At 36.1% G+C, this 19,694-nt stretch overlaps 2 protein-coding genes across 4 annotated transcripts; both read left to right on the top strand.

The window, feature by feature from the left end:
- The first annotated feature begins 1,162 nt into the window (after positions 1–1,162).
- NBR1 (ubiquitin-associated (UBA)/TS-N domain-containing protein / octicosapeptide/Phox/Bemp1 (PB1) domain-containing protein) lies at positions 1,163–7,726 on the top strand. The gene is made up of 7 exons (XM_086453055.1): positions 1,163–1,475; positions 4,148–5,400; positions 5,499–5,622; positions 5,711–5,965; positions 6,522–6,671; positions 6,764–7,312; positions 7,416–7,726. The coding sequence occupies exons 1-7, from the start codon at positions 1,452–1,454 to the stop codon at positions 7,512–7,514; spliced, it is 2,454 nt and encodes an 817-aa protein (XP_086309181.1). The 5' UTR covers positions 1,163–1,451; the 3' UTR covers positions 7,515–7,726.
- Positions 7,727–12,957: 5,231 nt separating this feature from the next.
- Positions 12,958–18,420, top strand: LOC147394775 (putative glucose-6-phosphate 1-epimerase). 3 transcript variants are annotated; one of them, XM_086453577.1, is made up of 9 exons: positions 12,958–13,014; positions 13,321–13,461; positions 15,571–15,645; positions 16,266–16,322; positions 16,409–16,566; positions 16,673–16,804; positions 17,086–17,188; positions 17,861–17,960; positions 18,069–18,420. In XM_086453577.1, the coding sequence occupies exons 2-9, from the start codon at positions 13,384–13,386 to the stop codon at positions 18,284–18,286; spliced, it is 921 nt and encodes a 306-aa protein (XP_086309703.1). In that variant the 5' UTR covers positions 12,958–13,014; positions 13,321–13,383; the 3' UTR covers positions 18,287–18,420. The 3 variants fall into 3 exon arrangements, with proteins under 3 accessions (XP_086309703.1, XP_086309702.1, XP_086309704.1); XM_086453576.1 differs by having other exon boundaries at positions 12,979–13,141; XM_086453578.1 differs by lacking the exons at positions 12,958–13,014; positions 13,321–13,461 and adding an exon at positions 14,910–15,280.
- The last annotated feature ends 1,274 nt before the right edge of the window (positions 18,421–19,694 follow it).

The raw sequence follows: 19,694 nt of genomic DNA, 5'->3' as shown, positions 1-19,694 counted from the left end.
TTTCGAGAGAGAGAGAGAGAGAGAGAGATTCTATTGCAACACCAACTTTTACTAAGAACAACTTACAATGTGTTCTAGTTGTTTGGGAGAAATTTTCCAATTTTGATATAGTGTTCATTTTCATTCTCAAAACATGTTTTTCTGCTGAATTCGTTATTTTTATAATCAACGAATTCACTGATAAATTATCAACGAGATCATTGATAGAGAATTTGTTAATTATAGAAGTGACAAATTCACTGGAAAAGTATGTTTTGAGAATTAAAATGAATAGTGTACCAGACACGAAATTTTGTTTTTCTCAAAACACGGAACAATAGTGATTTAGATATGAGTTGGGGTGCTCTTAGTATAGTTGGTGTGGCAATAAAATCTTTCAAAAGCCAATTTATTTATCATAGCGAAGGCCAAATAGCCTCGTTTGATCAGACAAAAGTAAATGACTCGTTTGATTGGGACTAATAGATTTGAATGAAGTAGAATCGATTTCAAATCAATTATTGATATAGTAGTCTTTGTGTATATATTGCAATATATGAGTCAAGGCAGTAACATTATTAACTTACCACCGGGGCATAGCATCATTTAGATAAGGGTGATATAGACATAGCCCTCCATACTTTAGGAAATATTTGATATACCTTCCAATGTTTTTAAACTGATGACATGCACCCTTTGACCTTGGTTTATTCTAATAGAATTATGTCAAATGACTAAAATGCCCTTGTCTTCAGGGCTAATTTTTCTTCCAAAAACTACTCATCATTAATATCTTACCTTAAAAAAAAAAAAAAAATTACCCTCATTTTCAACTTTAATATTCTATATATTTATTGAATTTGAGGTTAAATAAATTAAAATTAATTTACTGTAAAGATTGACGTGATGAAGATTGAGGTTTAAGGATATGTTTGGGAGAAAAATCGAAGGTTTCTTGCTAGAGGTTGAATATGATGGCATTTAGATCATTTTTTCTGAGTCTTCAAGAGAATACCGAGGTCAAGAAGGGCAAGTCATCAGTTTGAAATAATAGAGAGGGGTATCTCAAATATTCATTAAAACGTGGTGGGGTACAATACAATTTAACATAAATGAAAGAAGACTTAACGGCCGTTAGATCCTGTTTCCTTCGTGAACAAGAAAACTAGAGCTAGAGTTCTTCTCTTTCTTAATCATCAATAAATAAAGAAGGAAGTTTACTCACAAACGGAGAATCACTTATTGTGGGAACGCGCATATAGCGGCTCACCGTTACGCATTAATAAAAGCTCTTCGAAATCACCGTCTCTCGATCTCCCCAATACACACACACTCTCTCTCTCTCTCTCTCGCTCGCTCTCTAGTTTCGACTAGGGTTTTGATTTTGTTATTCTCCTCCAATTTACGCACCTTTCTCGAACTTTCGATCGATCGATCGGTTCTTCAGTTGTTCTGTTTAAACTAGATTCGCAATGAATTCTGAATTAGTAATCAAGGTTTGTTTTTTATTTATTTTTGTTGATTGATTCCATTTTGTTTAGGTGTAATTTGTTTGTATGGATTCTATAGTGTTAGCACTTTAAAGTTTTGATTTTTCATGAAATTTTAAGGTGCTAGTGGAAGTTTGATGTGTTGTTGTTCATGGAGACAAATATGTGGATATGATATGTTAATTTTTCTAGGGTTTTGGAGAAAACCACTTTTAATAATGAAAAATTGGGAATAAAACCTTTAATTGGTTGAAGTTATATGGTGAGTATGGAGTTTGTTTCCTGAATTTCTTAGTCTTTGAGAACCGATTTATTTGTAAAGTGTTTTATTTTTATTTTATTTTTTTCCTGCTTGTTGGCGAGTAGGTTCTTTCGAATGACTATTACTCTAATGGTGGAAGATGTAAAATTCCTTTAAGTCAACACATAGTGTTATTGATGGATTCTTTATTCGTAATTTTGTAAATTTAAGAACATGTGGTGTGATGCTGGTTGACTTCTTTGTGTAAGCTACATTATGATGGATCCAAATCAGTTATTGATGGCGTTGTAGGTTATGTTACCATGCCCTTCAGAACCCCATATGATACAACATGTTTATGGGCTTGAGATCCTTGTCAAACAATTTTTTCTCTGGGCAAGCAAGGTGTTTAGTAGTTTACGTGAAAGTCTGTTCAAGGAGATTTGAACCTAGGTTGTGGGATAAACACTCCACATGCCTCTACCAACTTAGCTAAATTGGAACCTTCGATCTGGATCAGCTTAAAATGAATTTTTAAATACTCGGAGAAACACTATGTTACTAATCATATATTCATGTCCAGTAACCCAAGGTCTTCAGGGGGTATTTTTTGAAGATTTTCTTGTTAGGTGGGATAATCTGTGTAAGTTGACTGTGGTGTAGGACCGTGTTGTTTGTTTTCCCTGGGATGGTCATCTCGTGACCTCCCTTATTTTCTCTTCCATTAAAAAAAAATTTTACTTAGCAAAAAAGAAAAAATATCTAGTAACCCAAGTTTAGGGGTTGAGAAACTCAGCAATTTGTAAGACCATAAAGAAAAGATTTGTAACCCCCAATGTATCTTTCAATATGGTATCCTAAACTCAAATAGTATGTTTGTCCAATTTTAAAGGATGTTCCATATCTAACACCTCTGTTCATACCTGGGTAACATGGGATGTGGGTTATTGGTCTTTGCTTCAAAGACCAAACAACCTAGCCCTACACAAGATCAATTCTACAAACCCACTCCCACCTACCCATGAAATTCTCAAAAAGACCCGAGGATTCTTTATATCTCTTTCACCATACAAATAGAAAAGTCATAATAGAAATAACGATCTCATTAGAGGGAGCTCCTCATCCTCGAAACACATGACAATTATATTGACTTAAACAATGATCTCAATGAAGCTGGGAATCATAGTGAAATAACAAATAGATTTAAAAATTGTGCCCAAACCTCATGGCTATTTGATAATGAACGACTAGGTGATTCATCAACTCCCCTTTCTTTTTATAGAGACAACAAAATATTGGCATATAGAAAGAACGGGATTTTCGGCCCTCAAATTGCCAACACTGGGAAGAGGATGATGGACCCGCTTGCACAAGCAATCTTTATAATGATCTGTAGGAAAGCATGCCATCCCTATACCCTTCCCACACCCACCTAGCTTTGGATTTGAGAGACAAGGGCACACTTGCGATATAGTCCACCCTCCTAGCCAAATCCTCCATCTATTGTCATGACATGGTCTCTTGAAGCCAAAACCCCACATAATATCCATGAAGAGACCCACACCAACTGTCCTTTCAGAAGTGGATTCTATTTCCTCTCCCAATTTTGAACCGAATCCTAAGGCAGAACATAGGCAAAATTTTGACAATGCCTCTCCAAACACCACTCTCATAGGAACTATGAATCATTCTACTCTCCCACCCATGATGCTGTACCCCTAACTTGTCCATAACCACTTTTTTCCTTGCCATCCTCTACCCCCACAACTCCAAAACCATTTGCCCAGGAGAGCAGAATTCATCGATCCTAGTCTTGATCAGGCAAGCTCCTTACCTCCTTTTGGGTGGCAATGTAGCTGTTTTTTCGGTGTAAGATATTCAAGGAGTTTAGGGGGGTCTCTTTTGAAGATTTACTTGTAAGATGGGATCAAATTTGTAGCATTGCATCTGCTTGATTGCACTCTACTTGTATTGTTTCTTTGCGTCGGTCATCTACCATCTTAATGAAATGATATTTTACCCATCAAAAAATATAATATAAAATAACATGTCCAATTTGCATTGCACATTCTTCGTCCCTTACCTTGGTGACCACGGATCACTCCTCCCATTCTTAGATGTCATTCAACATAGGACAACATGGATGAACTTGAAGCATGTGTTGAGAGTTGGTTATCTCTACTACCGTTTTTTTTTTTTTTTTTTAAATTCCTTTTGACTTGTTAAAGTCTCCAAGAAAAAAGAAAAGAAGTAGTACTTGTTATTAATAATGTTTCCTTCCAATTTATGAAAGGTGAAGTATCAAATAATCATTTCCTGCTGCCTTGTTTTTTTGCACTTTTGATTGGCTTGTTTGCATGTTACTTGGATTTGCATTTTCTTTTAAACCCTGTGATAGTATTTTTCCTTATTCTTTACACGTCTGTTATTTCTTCAGGTAAAATATGGAGACACACTTAGACGTTTTAACGTCAATGTCCATGCCAATGGTCTCAACATGGATGGGCTGAGAGCGAAGATTCTCGATCTTTTTAAGTTTACATCTGATACGGATTTTACTCTTACATATATTGATGAAGACAATGATGTAGTGACACTTGTTGATGATGATGATCTGCGTGATGCTATTGGTCAGCATCTTAATCCCCTGAGGATAGATGTACTGCTCAACTCTAATAGAGCTGGAACAGTTGACACAAGATCAACTGAAAGTTCTACTCTCCTTAGATCACCTCGAAATCCAAGTCATTCATCATCTCACATGAATTCAGGTGTTTCCGAAGTCTTGGCAGTTCTTCCAGAGCCACTCCGTGATGCACTAACAAAGCTATCTCGTGATCTGGTCTCAAATGTTGCATCCTCTGCTGCGGTACCTTCTGTGCCAGAACTCAGTGATGCACTCTCTAAGCTTTATATTGATTTGGTGTCGAAGGCTGCATCCTCTGCTCCTGCACTCGCAGAACTTGTAGAGTGTTTGTCGAAGTTGGGACTGGCCCAACCAGGTGCAACATCGAATGCACAGAGTAATGACTCTGACAACCTCATGGATGGCAAAGTTACCAAGGAACCAAGAGCTTCAAAAGATTTAGGCTCAAAATCTAAATTTGTTGACCCGTCTCCAAGAAATAATACAAAGGTTTCTCGTGGTGGTAAAAAGTTAGGTCTGAAGGATCTTGGTATCAATCTTTTCGAAGATTCTAATAAAGATAACACTGTTCCTTCGGTTTTGGCATCTAATGATAATGGTGAGAAGAAGCTTCAGAAGGAAAACATGGGTCACCCCAATGGAAAATCAATCGCTGCACACCTCTACGTTCCCTCTCCTAATGATCATTTGATGGATCTTGATCCGCAACCCTCCCTAGTGTCAGGGCGTCCGCCTGTTCCCTCAATTTATGCCCATGGAGGACTTGGTTTCGTGGATGGTGATAACAAGAAGAAACTTCCTGGTAGTGTCGGGGATTCTTCTGCATCACATGGTGGTCTCAGTCTGCAGAGTAAATGTCCATTCAATGGACAGATGGGGGTAGATGCTTTTGGTGCCTTGCCTTCTGGTGGCCCCTATCGTGTGCATCCATTTAAAAGGAGCTATAGCCATTGTGACAACATGGGCAGAATATTTCACAAGGGTGTTCGCTGCGATGCTTGTGGGGTGTACCCAATTACGGGGCCTCGATTCAAGTCCAAAGTGTAGGAAGGAAACAGCTTTTATCTTCTGTTGAGTTGCTAAATATTTTTGAAAGTAATTCTCTCTGCTTGACAAATCCTGTTGTGACCTTTTCTTGCAGGAAAGAAGATTATGACCTATGCAGCATTTGCTTCACCGAAATGGGAAATGAAGCTGAATACACCAGAATGGATCGCCCAATGTCGTACCGATCATCACGATCATTTAAGGAGTCGCACGATCCTGTATGTGGAGATGCATCGTAACTCTTTGTGGATCTTTTGCTTATGTTATTCGTTGACTGATTTATTAACGTGTTTCTCTTGCTCTTAGTTTCGGCATGCTCGGCTTCCAAGGTCACCCCTTTTGCATATCTTGCGAGGTAGAGGGGTGAAACCAGGGAGACCAAATCTTGATGGTCGCTTCATTCAAGATGTAAACGTCCTGGATGGAACTCTGATGGCCCCATCAACTCCCTTCACTAAGATATGGCGGATGCACAACAATGGTACTATTCCATGGCCCTATGGAACACAACTTGTATGCATTGGGGGAGATCAATTTGATAGAGGTTCGGTTAAGTTGGAGGTATGTGTCAAATGCTGCTTGCTATCATTTTCTTATTTATCCTCATCTCATGTTATTTCTGTTCTTATTTCGGAATGTGTATGTCTAGCCTTACTACTAATAAAAAACAAAACAAAAAAAATTGAAACTTACAAAAAAATAAGTCTAGCCTTCGTATGATTTCAGTAAGATTTGAAATCTTACCAAGGGTCGTTGAGCTCACTAACATGATCCGATCCCACAGGGATATTGAGTACAAAATTTAAGGACCTTGAAAAAAAAATTAATATTTTTCACAGTTAAATTTTAATTTTGGGAGTTCTCTAACTATACATTTTCAAAACCTTGGATCATGCGCAAAAAGATTTAATTTTTTGAATTTTTTTTGGATCTGAGTTTTTCCAAGAAATCTAGAGGGTTATGATGTTGGATTGCCAATTTGGTAATTAATTTGAGCTCAATGACCGCTTGTAAGATGTAAGATGTGAAATCTTACTAAGTAAGGAAAAGTGTTTCTTTCAGAACATTTTTTCCAAAATGTTTGTTTGGTTTTGGATAAACCTGCTTTAATATGCAGATTCCGCTCGAGGGCTTACCCTTGGAAGAGGAGCTTGATATTGCGGCTGATTTTATTTCACCGGCACAACCTGGCCGGTACATCTCGTACTGGAGGCTGGTATCACCTTCGGGCCAAATGTTCGGGCAGTGTGTATGGGTCCTCATCCAGGTTATTCACAAACTTGTCATCACTTAAGTAGTTGGGACTCTCTGTTTCATTAATTCTAAACCAATATTTATTTCCATTCGTGTGGGGCACAGGTGGATACTTCTCTGGAGGACACCATGTCTGGGAGCTTCAATGGCTTAAATTTGAACTTGCCACCTGAGAATAGCAAGCGAAAAGCCGTTCGGATCATAGATGTGAACGTCGAGCCTGTCGAACTTAGTCACAACCCTGAATCTGATCCTAACATGGCTGCAGAACTAGTAAAGCCAATTGTTGATGAATATCCAAACAAGGATCAGGAGCTTAATTTCCCTTTGAATGATAGCTTACTTGGCAACAATGGTGATTCAGTTTCCGCTCCTCCAGAAGTGCCATCTTCTGGGTCTTATCCCCTTATTGATTTATCCGTAGTTCCATCTGAACCGTCCCTCGTCATTGATGCACCACCTTTCTCTGGAGAAGAAGATGATGGTGATATGATCGAGCAGACCCTTCTGAAGGAGCTCAACGAGATGGGTTTTACACAAATCGACTTGAACAAGGAAATCTTGAGAATGAACGATTACAATTTGGAGCAATCGGTGATGGATCTCTGTGGCATTTCTGAGTGGGATCCAATCCTTGAGGAGCTTGAGGAGATGGTAAGATATTTATTGCTCTTTTAAGTCAGTAATTATTACATTTTGTGTATGTGTTTGGATTTGAATTAGAAACCAATATCAGTGAAAATGTTGGTGATTGTAGGGATTTTGTGACAAAGAAAAGAACAAAAGGTTGCTCAAGAAGAACGGTGGAAGTATCAAGCGAGTCGTCATGGATCTAATTGCAGGGGAAAAAGCTTAGTAGAAGCTTCTCCTCTCCTGCCTGCATTATATATACATAGATATGGTATGAGAATACTGGAATAAGATCCAAGTGACTATTTGGTCTGGTATGAAGTCTGTATATAGCTTTTGCATTGGACCATAAATTTACGTTTATCTATTTATCAGGTTTGAATTTTATATAAAAATATATATTGAAAACTGACTAACGGTGACAGCAGGTTAGTATTATGGTTGATGTCTCACCTTCTGGATTCAGTTTGCATTCAACTTGCTTAATTTGCTTTTAGTGGCACTTCATGTTTGAATTCGTTCTGGTAGATTGTTTTCATAGGTTTGTTGATACCTTTCCTACGACGTAAAGTGTCATTTTGTTTTTTTATGATTATTAAATCAAATCCTTAGGTCTCTGATCTTATTATTTTAAAATTGGCAAAAGCATGATTTAAAATTTCATTTTGTTCTTGAATGTTTTGATCCAGATCGAAATGATGTATATAATCTGTTGCATACCTTCGACTATGATGTGAAAATTTGGGGTAATTTCATGGGAAAATTACTTAAAAGGACCTAGAGAAGGGATTTTTTTCTATATAGTCCTCCTTAATGTTTCGGGCAGTCTCTTAGTTGTCTAGTTATTAAAATTTTCTTTTCTTAACATTCCTAGACCTCATCTCCTACATTTCTCATGATTGAATCTCCTAATTGTCATTAAAAAAATGGGTTTTTAACATCTCAATCAAGTTTTGGAGATAACATTATGTCGGAATGGATTTAAGAATGAAAAAGTCATTTTTAAGTATTTTTTGCACACATTGTAAAGATGTACGTAAAAAAGTATGATTTTTCTATTTTTTTTCTTCATTTTGGGTGAAACAATGTAGAAGACATGGTACATGTTATCTCAAGTAAAATTCAAAAATTAAAAAAAAGGGTTTTACCACTAAAAATTAGTGAACTCAACATTAAATAACAAGCGTCGAGATCGACAATAAATAAAAAGTGATTAAACTAGATAATAAATAGTGGTGAGTTTGACTGTAAAAATTGTGAACTCGATAATAAATAATGGTGAATTCGACTGAACTCGACAATAAATGAAAGTGATGAACTCAACAATAAAAGTGGTGAGTTGATAGTGAATAAAAGTAGTGAGGGTCTTTTAAGTAATTTTTCCTAATATCAATCAACATCAAAACTTTATTCGCGAATTTGAATTTTATAAAACAAGTCGAGGTCCTCAACTTTCTTCAGAGTCAAGATTTCATATTATGAGATGGTAGATTCTTATAGTAGCTGCCAACTTGAAGCAGTCCTATTTTGGCCACTGGTGAGATAAATGTGCACTTAATTGCATTTTTCTTTTTAGCATCTTATATTACATCTTTGGATAATCGATAATCCTAAGAATTGGATTCCTCACCAATTACCAATGTTCTAAACCATTTTGATAGGAGTTGTGGTCCATAGCTGTGTTACCTAATTAGCTAATGTGATACCGAATCACGAACCAGTTCAAACCGAACCAATTCGTCATCTTCAATCTATAAATATAAAAATCTTTATTTTTCTCCCCAAAATTTATCATCTTCAAATCTTTTTTACCCTTACTCATCACTTCGACTTTCATATGTTCTCATATCAGTCTACCTTACGAATTGGGTAATATAGGTTCCTGAGTGGTGTCTCATTCCTATAGTTAGGGATGTTATACGGTAGATACCCAAGAATGAGCAAAATAAAGTTTGACTGAGGCTTGTGTTGAACATAATGTCCTTAAGACAATTTTGTTCCCGGAACTTAGTGCCCACGGATCAATGAACAATTGTCTCACAGGATACAACGATCACATATGTAGAGACAACATTTCAATCTACACGTCTAACAAATCGAACGTTAATGTTGTACTCTCAAAGAATACAAATGAGAAATCAGAATGCAAGCAATTTAAAACAGCAAAGAAGAAGAGAAAATTTTTAATTACAAAAATTAAGGTCAAAATGACCTATTTATAGAATTCTAAGAGACAAGGTGTCTCTTGTGAAAAGATGGTTCTAAGAGACATAATGTCTCTTAGAAAAGGAAATGTGTGTCTCTTAAGAAACAACCAAAAACCATAAAGAGGTGTCTTTACAGAATGAACAGGCACTCATGAAAATCAAGAGGTGTATCCTCTTTGAATTAAGGGGTGTGCCCCTTTAAAATCAAGAGGTGTGTACTCTTTGAATTAAGGGGTGTACCCCTTCAAAATCAAGAGGTGTGTCCTTCCAAAATTAAGGGGTGTGCCTCCTCAAAATCAAGAGGTGTCTTCTGAAAGGAATAAATGGGTTGTTTGAAGTCGATTTCTGATTCACCCAAAATGAATTTTTGATAACTAAATACATGAAACTATTCTCTTCAATGAGAAGAATAAGTTTCCAAGTGGTCCTGCCTCAAATAAATAATGTGACCCACTTAAATCATAACTCAAATAGACTCACTCAGTCATAAAAATCTAGAAAAATTGCAGATTTTTCCAATAAGGGAATAGTGTCTATGTGCCATCTCTTGGTAGAGGTTATACACATAAGGATGTAAATGTGTTTTAAACTCCAATCAAGACATGCCACATGGAAAAAAAAGACACAAATCTAGATCCTTAATTCTTTTTTATAAACCCAATCCTTGATGGGCTGGGAATACTATTACCAGACAACACTATGTATTCTGCGTGAGTTACCAATCAACATGTCTATTTTCCAACTATTCGACAAATCTACCACTTTCTTTACTTGATCTTTCTCCAACTTTTTTTTTTTGGTTACGGTACGGCTTTAAAAAGGATGGCTGGCAAGATAAGGAACCAACAGTCCATTAATACATGACGTGGGGCTTACCCCGACATAAGATTTGACATGATAGGAGAATATTCCAAAAATATTATAAGCTTCACCTCCTCATTAGGGTTTCCATAATTATTTAGGAATCCATGGAGTTTTATAATTTGTGAGAAAATCAATTGATTATGAGTCATGCTTTTTCTAACGCCCCCTAACAAGGCATGGGTTAGAACCATAGATTTTTTACCCTCAGGAAACACAACTGTACAACCCCATAAATATGTGTCGTTGTGTATCCTTAAGAAAAGACTCTTTGGTTCTAGCACATGCCATGTCTAGGGGCATGTGTCAGAAGGGGGTCGTCAGAAAATTATTATTCTTGAACTATTATTTCAGCCAGAAGGAGAGTCGAAAATGTCTTTATTGAAATATTTTAAAATATTCTATTGAATTTTTTATTTTTGATTTTGACAATAGAGTTCCGGACCCATAGGCCCAACTAATAAGGGTGAGGCAACTGATTTCTTAGAGCACCATATCTCACCCAAAGTTGGCACATGTGATTCACCAAAGTTGGTACGATGGGTGAAAGTGTAGGAATCACAAAAGTTGGCACATGTGAATCCTTGAGATATGTATAATGATGGGTATAATTATCCTAAATAGTATCCTAACTAAAGAAAATATAATTGGGTCCAACATTAGGACAGATTGAGAACTCAATGAACAAACTATTGGTTTAAACGAGGTCCGTGGCAGGATTTGATGACAGAAGGATGGGGAGATTCACTACAAGAGTTGAGCACTTGGCATGAATTAGTCCCACGAAATGTACAAGTTGGGGTGGGGTAGGTGAGAAATCATAAAGAAAGAGTGGGGGCAAGTCCTTCACCACAAGTACAAATAATGCAAGATTATTGACATATATTGCAGAGCACGTAATAGCGACAAATCAAACTTTACCTAATTAAGGTAAGGGAAGTCTAGCATAATGGGAGAACACTTGATATGGACAATACACCCTGACCCACATGTAATAGAAGAAGGTGGGGTAAAAAAAACGGAGAGGGAGAGCTAGGAGGAATGTCAAGAGCTTCCAAGAGACTAAACTTGACCAATGCAATCTTTTCATATGGTGATGCACATCTCGAAGCAACTAATTTTTTGACATATGACAGAAGACTTGTTATTTTTTTTGCTTTCTATTGATATTTTTATTTTCACTATCATTTATGTTTCTAATAAAATTGAAAATAAGTGATTTGATTAGTATGAGCCACAAATGAATCACCATATAGTAACACAAATTTTGGGAAAAACTAAAGTTTCAAATTCGACGTGAAATGATTTCGTATTTCTTCATTCATTCTCATTCAATTAAAATAAATTTTTATTTGGTTGAGTGAGTTGATTTGTATATAAATCACCTAAGTAGGACTTAAATCCACCACCATAGTGTTTCATTGCAATATGTCATTAACTAAATTATGGGTCCAAAACTTATGATGTATCTATCTAGTAACTTTAATGAGTTTCTGACTCGAAAAATTCACTTGATCTGTACTCAGTTGACATGGCAAGGCACATAATCATTGATCTTTTCCTTGTGTATCCCGAAGAAAAATATCTATGAGTATGTGCCCATGACACGTTAGTCGAATACAGATTGAGGGAAAATTTTCGACTCATAAAATCACGACTCATCTAGTAAACTAGATATCGCACATTGTTGCTTTTAAAATTTCACTGAGATATGTGGCATGTGAAGCGAGTTGGGTACGGAGGGACGGTGGGGAAGAGTTGAATTTTAAACTAAAAAACGAGAAAGAATAACTTTCCAAAGGTGGTGGGGGCGCTTTCAGAAGAACCAACGAAGAGGAGAAAGCGAGAGCATCCAACTTCCAACACCTTGTAGAATAAGGTGACGTAAACCAAATATTTCAATGGGATTTATTGTTAGATGTACCCTGTGAATTTTTGTTGAATATTTGAGAGCCCCTTAAGTGTTTTCAAATTGATGAAATACCCCTTGACTGTGGTCTTTCATAAATGACAAATAGAAATTGACCCAAAAGATAATTTCTTGATTTTTTTAAAATGGTCTTGTCTCTCAAATAAATCAACTCTTTTTAATTTATTTATGACTTTGCTGTATAAATTGATGGAAAAAGTAAGAAGCATCTATGTTTTGCCAAAGAATCATGCTAGAGTGACCTCAAGATTGTACCTCATATCACACTTTCCTGACCCGAAAGTGTGTAAGAATCATAGATGATTTTCATCTAGATATGAGTGAACAACATTTATGATTTTTACACACTTTCACGTTAGGAAAGTGCAATGTGAGGTACAATCTTGAGGTCGCTTCAACATTCTTTGCCAAATATAGCAAAATGTCTACACGAAAGCATGAAGATGTTGTGGACAAGGTAATTTGGTCATTTTCTTATGATCTCTCATAGAAGACCGTAGTCAAGAGTATGTAATCCGTTAGAAAACAAGGGCTTATCTCAAATATTAACCAAAATAAGGAGGGTTATGTAAAATTCTCTAAACAATTCCACTTCTAAAATTTGATAATTGGAGGCCCTTCATTGAAAATTTCAAATAATTTAATTAATTAGCTTACTAGTCCTTCCCTCAAAATATTCGCGCGTGTGGCCAACGACCAGAGCATCCGATGTGAGGCCAACGACCAACGTGAGCTCCTTTAGCATCTCTCTCTCTCTCACTCACTTTCTCTGTCTATATATCTCTGCTTTTCAAAATGGATTTGAGGATGTGTTGTTCATCATCGTCAGACACGAAACCGATAATATAAGAAAAGGTTCGGATAATTTATTTATTTAATTTTTGTGATAATTTAGGGATTTTAAATTTTGGGTTCTGAAGGTTATAAGTGAAAACTAGGGTTTTCAGATATAGATTTTGTTAGTTGTTGTTAGTGTTCTTGTGATGGTGGATGAAATTTTATAGTTTTTTTTTTTTTTTTTTGTTTCTCTGTAGCTGGAGTGTTCGAAAGGGAAAACGAATCCATTTGTTCATAGCTTTATAGCGAGATTGAAACAGATGACGTTGAATTTGGTTCACAATAAGGATGGATTTCCCAGGATCATACTGACCGAACCTTGCGGATCATCAGCAGAGGTTTTTATTATTTATAAATTGTGAAATTTGATGGTTTGTTGATTTACTTGGAGTAAGTTCGGTTACATAATTTGATAGATACGCCAATTGCAGACATTAATTTCTTTTTTTTTTTCTTTTTCTTTTTTGAATTTTGTGATTAGTTACTGCTGATTTTGCTTGAATTTGAAGACAACTAGTTGTAGTTATCAAGATTTCATGAATTTAAAATGACTTATTAACAATCCACAAATAAAAGAATTTTACAACAAAATTTGATGAAATAAAGAGAAGACTAATTTTTGGATTTTTTTTGTTTTAGTTCTTATTTGTTATGTTGTGTGGTATGAAGTGGAATTGAAGTTTGTTATTCCATTTGGAGTCTAATTGATCCTTTGAAAATTGTGCCTAAGCTTTCATGGACTCATTTATTGAAGAAGTGATATCCCTTGACACTAAAATAGCTTTTTTATGAGAATTTTGAAAACCCATCTAACAACTAGAATTGGGATTAAGCGTGTACCCCCAATGTTTGGTGTCCTACAATGCAACTATGAGGTCATGGGTTCAAGTCTTGCTCATGTTATTGTGTTGTGGAGCTTGATGGTATTGGTAATAGCAGGGAGTATTGTGTTAGAATTCTATGTCGTTTGGCCCAATTGACCTCACGGTTTTGTTGTTTTAGTTGCACAAGGATTCTATAAACATTATAGATATCGATATTTAAAGAATCCCAATATCATTAGAATTATGAATATTCTTTAAAGTTAGTAAGAGACCTTAATGGATAAGAAACTTACTAAAAGAATAACTCTACGCCCTCAACCTTCATCTATAAAAGAGGATCGCGACCCCATATTGGCAACAAATAGAAGAGAACGTATATCTTGAAAACATATAAAATAGAGAGTTCATAAGAGTGATATTCATCAATCACTAATACCTAGCTGATCCATATAGAGAGAAGAGAGAAGGTGAGTCTAGAAGAAAGGATCAACTTGATTGAGGTTTCAAAAGCTTCGAGGAACACGTGGATAGAAAGGCACACCTCCAACGTTTTGAATCAACGATTTCATAATAACACAAGGAAAGTACCTTCAACTCGTTTTACATTGAATGAATAGTGTGTTTGAGATATGTGATAGTGTAGATCCTATTGGGAAAAATCAAAGTATATTAAAGTTATGTTTTAGGATTTTGAATGCGTAAAATCTAACATATTGTTCATCCCCTTGCTTAGAAGGTGGGGGTTATGGGGCTCTGTCCCCGATAGAAAATTTTCCTAGGGTATTTTCGTAAGTTCATTGATACTATGTAAAACCTTAGTTATGTTTCCTGGGGTATATATTTCTTTTTTTGGTGAAAGGGTGTAATCTATAATTGTGAGTTTTTCTCTTCATAGTGGAATTAGTGTGATCCGTGATCCGTGAACATACCTCAATTTTGGGGAGCAATTTAAAATCTGTGTGATTTGCATTTGATTTTTTTTTTTTTTCCAATTCGTTTCTTGGTTCGATTGCTCATGTTTTCTTAACAACTTACCCATTGTAAATTTTACACGGAAGAGACTAGACTTGTACAATAGAAGCCATTCACAAACAGGTCCATGTCTCCACCTAAATCAGGAGCTATCTTCATTCAATCCCTTATAAGATCATAATTGTGTCAAGTTTATGGATTATTTAGTTTCCAGAGTATTGAAGTCACCTCTCCAGTTCTTTGACCTCCAAGCAACAATCATTTCCCCAAAGTTAAATGGTTTATGACTGTCATTCATCTATTTCTTGTTCCAACTATCTTTGGATACCGAGATCCTGTTTCTTCACCATTTCCTTAGTGTGTAAGCATTCAAATCCTTTCTTACCTTATTTATGTGGTTGACTTATTAATATTCTTAATGGGTGATATTTTGCATTTATTTTATGTAAATAACTGAGATAGTTGATAATCAATTAAAATAAATGTCACTGCAATTGTACTGTCATGATTCCACATCCTTGCCCTTCCAAACAAATACCCATTTAGGCTCCCACTCTTCTTTTGTTAATTTACTTACAATAGTTTGAAGGTGCTTAAATTATTCTCAGTATGTGTACATGTTATCTGATTTGAATTAAAATGATGTTATAGGTGCTCCTGTATGGCGGGCAAGTTGTTTCTTGGAAGAATAAGCATAGAGAAGAACTGCTTTTTATGAGCAGCAAGGTAAAGCCATTCTAATGTAATACATTTTTGAGGTACTTCTATAGTCCTATTCACTTAAAAACATGTCTTTTGGGGATAAGCACTGGTGTGATATTTGAATTTAAAGGTGGATCTCTTTGAATATGCTACACTTTCTTTCGTTTCCGTGGTACATCTGGGATGTGTGTTGGACATAAGCTTCTCCACTCCTCCAAGAGTGCATGCCCTTAAGCTAAAATATCTTCGCTTCATTCGATGACCTTAGAACAAGTGAGAATGATGAAAAAGAGATGTTCATAATTGAGAGGAGGACTGCCTTTCCTCTTCCTGGATGCACACCTGTAACATTGCTCAAGTCTTCCTCTACTTCACATTCCCAAGTTAAGAATGTTGGAAAACTTTTGGCCTTTAAGTAAGGACAAGACTTTGGCTTTGTTTGAGTCACATTTCTTTCAAGGGAACCGAATAAGCATAAATAACTCTTCTCACCTTCCTCCAACTGAATGGTTCCAATGTATGGCCTGCAAATGTGCTTCCCACAGTTGTTTCCAGAACTTCATATCTGCATCAAACAAGATGGAAAATTACTACAGTTAATTTTTTTTTTTTCTAGTCATTATTGTTGCTTCTTTGTTTCACAGGCTATTTGGAAACCACCTAAAGCACTTAGGGGAGGAATACCCGTCTGCTTTCCTCAGGTTTGCTTATTAAGAGATAATCTCAAGACCCATTTAGAATCTACCCTAACAGGGTTTGGCATAATTAACTGTCACTTTGCCTGCAGTTTGGAAATCTTGGGTCACTAGAGCAACACGGATTTGCAAGGAACAGAATGTGGGAAATAGATAGATGTCCTTCACCTCTTACACCAGCTAACAACCAGTCATCTGTGGATCTTATCTTGAAGTCCACAGAAGAGGATATAAAGACTTGGCCATGCAGGTATACTTATGGGAATTTTGGATCAGTTAGAGAATCAAGAGCATGGAGAGATTGAGGCCTATTTGTAAAAACCCTTCAACTTTTTCTTTCTGATGGTTTCTTGCAGTTTTGAGTTGCGGCTTCGTATCTCATTGGGTGCAAGCAAGCTGACTTTGATCCCTCGGGTGAGGAACACAGATAACAAGGCCTTCTCGTTTACATTTGCTCTGCATAATTATTTATCCGTATCAGACGTCAGGTTTGCCTACTAACCCACTACTTGATGCTTTCACTTGAGATGATGGAAATTTTTGCTTTTGATTTTTTTTTTTTTCTGATGAAATGCTGAAAGTCCCATAACTCCACTAAAAAATGTTCTGTCTTTTCTTCTTCTTTTTTTTTTTTTTTCTTTTTCTTTCTAAATCCTTGTTTCACTCATTCTCGATTGCAAATTTTATAGTTGGGTCAGTTGATTTATTTTTGGAAGATATTTCACTGTTATCCTTTCAGAAGGGTTGCATGATGCAGTTTGATTTGCAGTGAAGTGCGTGTTGAGGGCCTTGAGACACTTGATTACTTCGATAATCTGACGCAGAGAGAGAGGTTCACAGAGCAGGCAGACGCTGTTACTTTTGATGGCGAGGCACTACTTTCCCATCTTTTGATTTTTTATCTTCAATTCTTGTGTGAGAGTTGTAAGTCGGCACATAAATTGGAGCAAACCCATTGTCCGACTGTATTTTAAAATGAATCGGTTTGGTTCTCTTTGTACAAGTATTTTATAAAGAACTGTCGGTTTTTTCAAAATGGTTCAACTGTATGAACCATCCGTTCTCAAGAACCAGTTCTTGAAATCTAAACAGTTATTATTACAAAAATAATTTTTATTAGGATTTTTCCAAGAAAGGAAGTTGAAAATTTTGTAGATTTGAAGAAAATAGAAATATTTCACGAAAATATTTAATCCTTTCGCGTTTTTCATCGATTCATGAAAGAGTCCAAAATTTTCTCTCTGTCTCTCCTTTTTAAATTAGTTAATAAATACAAATCGTTCTGACCATAATTAACTTGGTCGAACCCCGGTCCGACCATGTGAACAAATTTTCGGTTTGATTATCGGTCCAGTTTTTACAACATTGGTTGGCACTAAACCCATGGCCTAATGATTACAACATGAAGTGTTATCCAATTGGATGACAACCTATGCTCCAACCAAACTGTATTCAATTTATCTCTCCATTTAATTTGCACATTGTCTTTCTTGGTATTGTAGAATGATTAGCTCAGGATATATATATTTTTTGTGTGTTAACAGGTAGATAGAGTGTATTTGAGTACACCAACAAAGATTGCCATCATAGACCATGAGAAGAAAAGGACCTTTGAACTGAGAAAAGAAGGTTTACCAGATGCAGGTTCATTAAATTCTCCACTTAAAATTAGCTTCCTGTTCAGTTTTATCCGATAAATTGTCCAAAAGTTTATTTAAGTCCTTTTGTGCTCAAATATTATTTGTTATGCAGTTGTGTGGAACCCATGGGACAAGAAGGCAAAGGCTTTGCCAGATTTTGGGGATGAGGATTATAAGGTCATGTTGTGTGTGGATTCTGCTGCTATCGAGAACCCAATTGTCCTAAAACCCTGCGAAGAGTGGAAAGGCCGCCAAGAGCTTTCCACTGTCTCATCTAGTTATTGCAGTGGGCAGTTGGATCCCCGCAAGGTTCTTCATGGCTTTAGCTGATCCACACCGTGGGCTATATGGAAAGATTCTTGTGATATAGAACCTGTTTTATCTTTCTTAATGTGCAATATATTTGCACTTGCCTCTACATATTGTGGTAATTATGGTTTTTCAAAGTAATTTAAATGACTAAATTAGTTTCTTGCAAGATTTGTCATAACTTTCAGGAGTGAAGGGAGTCAAAGCTGCTTCAAAGCAATGAACAGTGATTTCGGGTAAATCAAACTCTTAATTAGTTTTAAATACCTGAGCATACCTACACAATAATGATCAACATTGTAAACATTGTATTTCATTTTCGAACCATTTCGCAGCTAGCGTGACTACAAATTAGAACAATATCTTTCTTAAGCTGGAAACAGCTAGACATGTTTTTAGAGGTGGGAGAGTAGAGACAGTCCAAATTTTTCTTTAGCCTCCTTGTCAAAAGCAGTATCTCTCAAGAATAGATTGAAGTAGGCCCTGCAAAGCAGCTCACTTTCCACCTTGCTCACCTCTTCATCCTTAATTGCACCCATTAAAGACTATGTAAGATTTCGTTGTGAAAACCAACAGATGGGACTTTAATTTTCTTTGTTGTTCATTTCTATGTTACTCAAGTCGTTGCTACTAGTCCCAACCACGAACCGGTACGCGAACTAGTTCGCAGTACGGTTTGTAAAATCAAATGAACCACAAACCCACCAAATTTTGATTGGGTTTGGAGAACCAAATAATTTTTATATTAATTTATTTTATTTAGATTTTCTTGACATTATAATTATACTTATACCTTGTATACTTGAATTATATATATGCACAAGCAAACCGATCTAGGGAACCAAATCAAACCAAGAAACGAATTCTCTCTCCGTACCCCTATGACTTTTTTTTAATTCTAGAGTGGCAAACCACAAACCAGAATTTTAACCGAGTGAACCAACAAACCAGATAACATAGTTTCATTTACCTTTTGTTTGAATAATTTATCCTGCTAGTCTGGTGACCTCGATCACATTGCCCGCTGTTAGCTTCATGTTGTCTGATGCGTTACTCATCATCCTATCATCCACACACACATCATACACAAACCTTTTGAGGAAGAAACACTATTAATAGTTAAGTATTGATTTGAATATAGGAATAGTGTGGAAGATATACATTTTTGCTAGCTCGACATTCTTTCGACCACTGTTGAACTTCTTTATGGATGCCCCAAGACTTTCATTTAAGCTTTTCTTAACCATGCTCATAGATACGTTACCAAAGATGATTACCATCCTCACCGTCACCTCCACATCACTGTCGATCACCACCTGACACAATTTCTTGTTGGGTTTTTCTGTGGTCCTTCCAATCTTCGATCTTAGAAGTTCTTTTAGTTCCTCATTGTCTGAATATATCCCTGCACGTAGAAGTGTAAAATAGA

The sequence above is a fragment of the Akebia trifoliata genome, chromosome 9 (assembly GCF_017979445.1).
Source record: "Akebia trifoliata isolate Shusen 1 chromosome 9, ASM1797944v1, whole genome shotgun sequence".
In the NCBI taxonomy this organism is placed as follows: Eukaryota; Viridiplantae; Streptophyta; class Magnoliopsida; order Ranunculales; family Lardizabalaceae; genus Akebia; species Akebia trifoliata.
Note: the sequence above shows the minus strand (reverse complement) of the source record. Positions and strands in the feature narration are given on the sequence as shown.

Bases quoted from the DNA above. Each gene is read 5' to 3' on its own strand.
- LOC147394775 (XM_086453577.1), top strand. From the start codon at position 13,384: ATGACGTTGAATTTGGTTCACAATAAGGATGGATTTCCCAGGATCATA. The intron at 16,323-16,408 runs GTTTGCTTATTA...CTTTGCCTGCAG, and splicing joins TACCCGTCTGCTTTCCTCAG to TTTGGAAATCTTGGGTCACT. The intron at 17,189-17,860 runs GCACTACTTTCC...GTGTGTTAACAG, and splicing joins CTGTTACTTTTGATGGCGAG to GTAGATAGAGTGTATTTGAG.
- NBR1 (XM_086453055.1), top strand. From the start codon at position 1,452: ATGAATTCTGAATTAGTAATCAAG. The intron at 5,623-5,710 runs GTATGTGGAGAT...TCTTGCTCTTAG, and splicing joins TTAAGGAGTCGCACGATCCT to TTTCGGCATGCTCGGCTTCC. The intron at 5,966-6,521 runs GTATGTGTCAAA...TTTAATATGCAG, and splicing joins GAGGTTCGGTTAAGTTGGAG to ATTCCGCTCGAGGGCTTACC.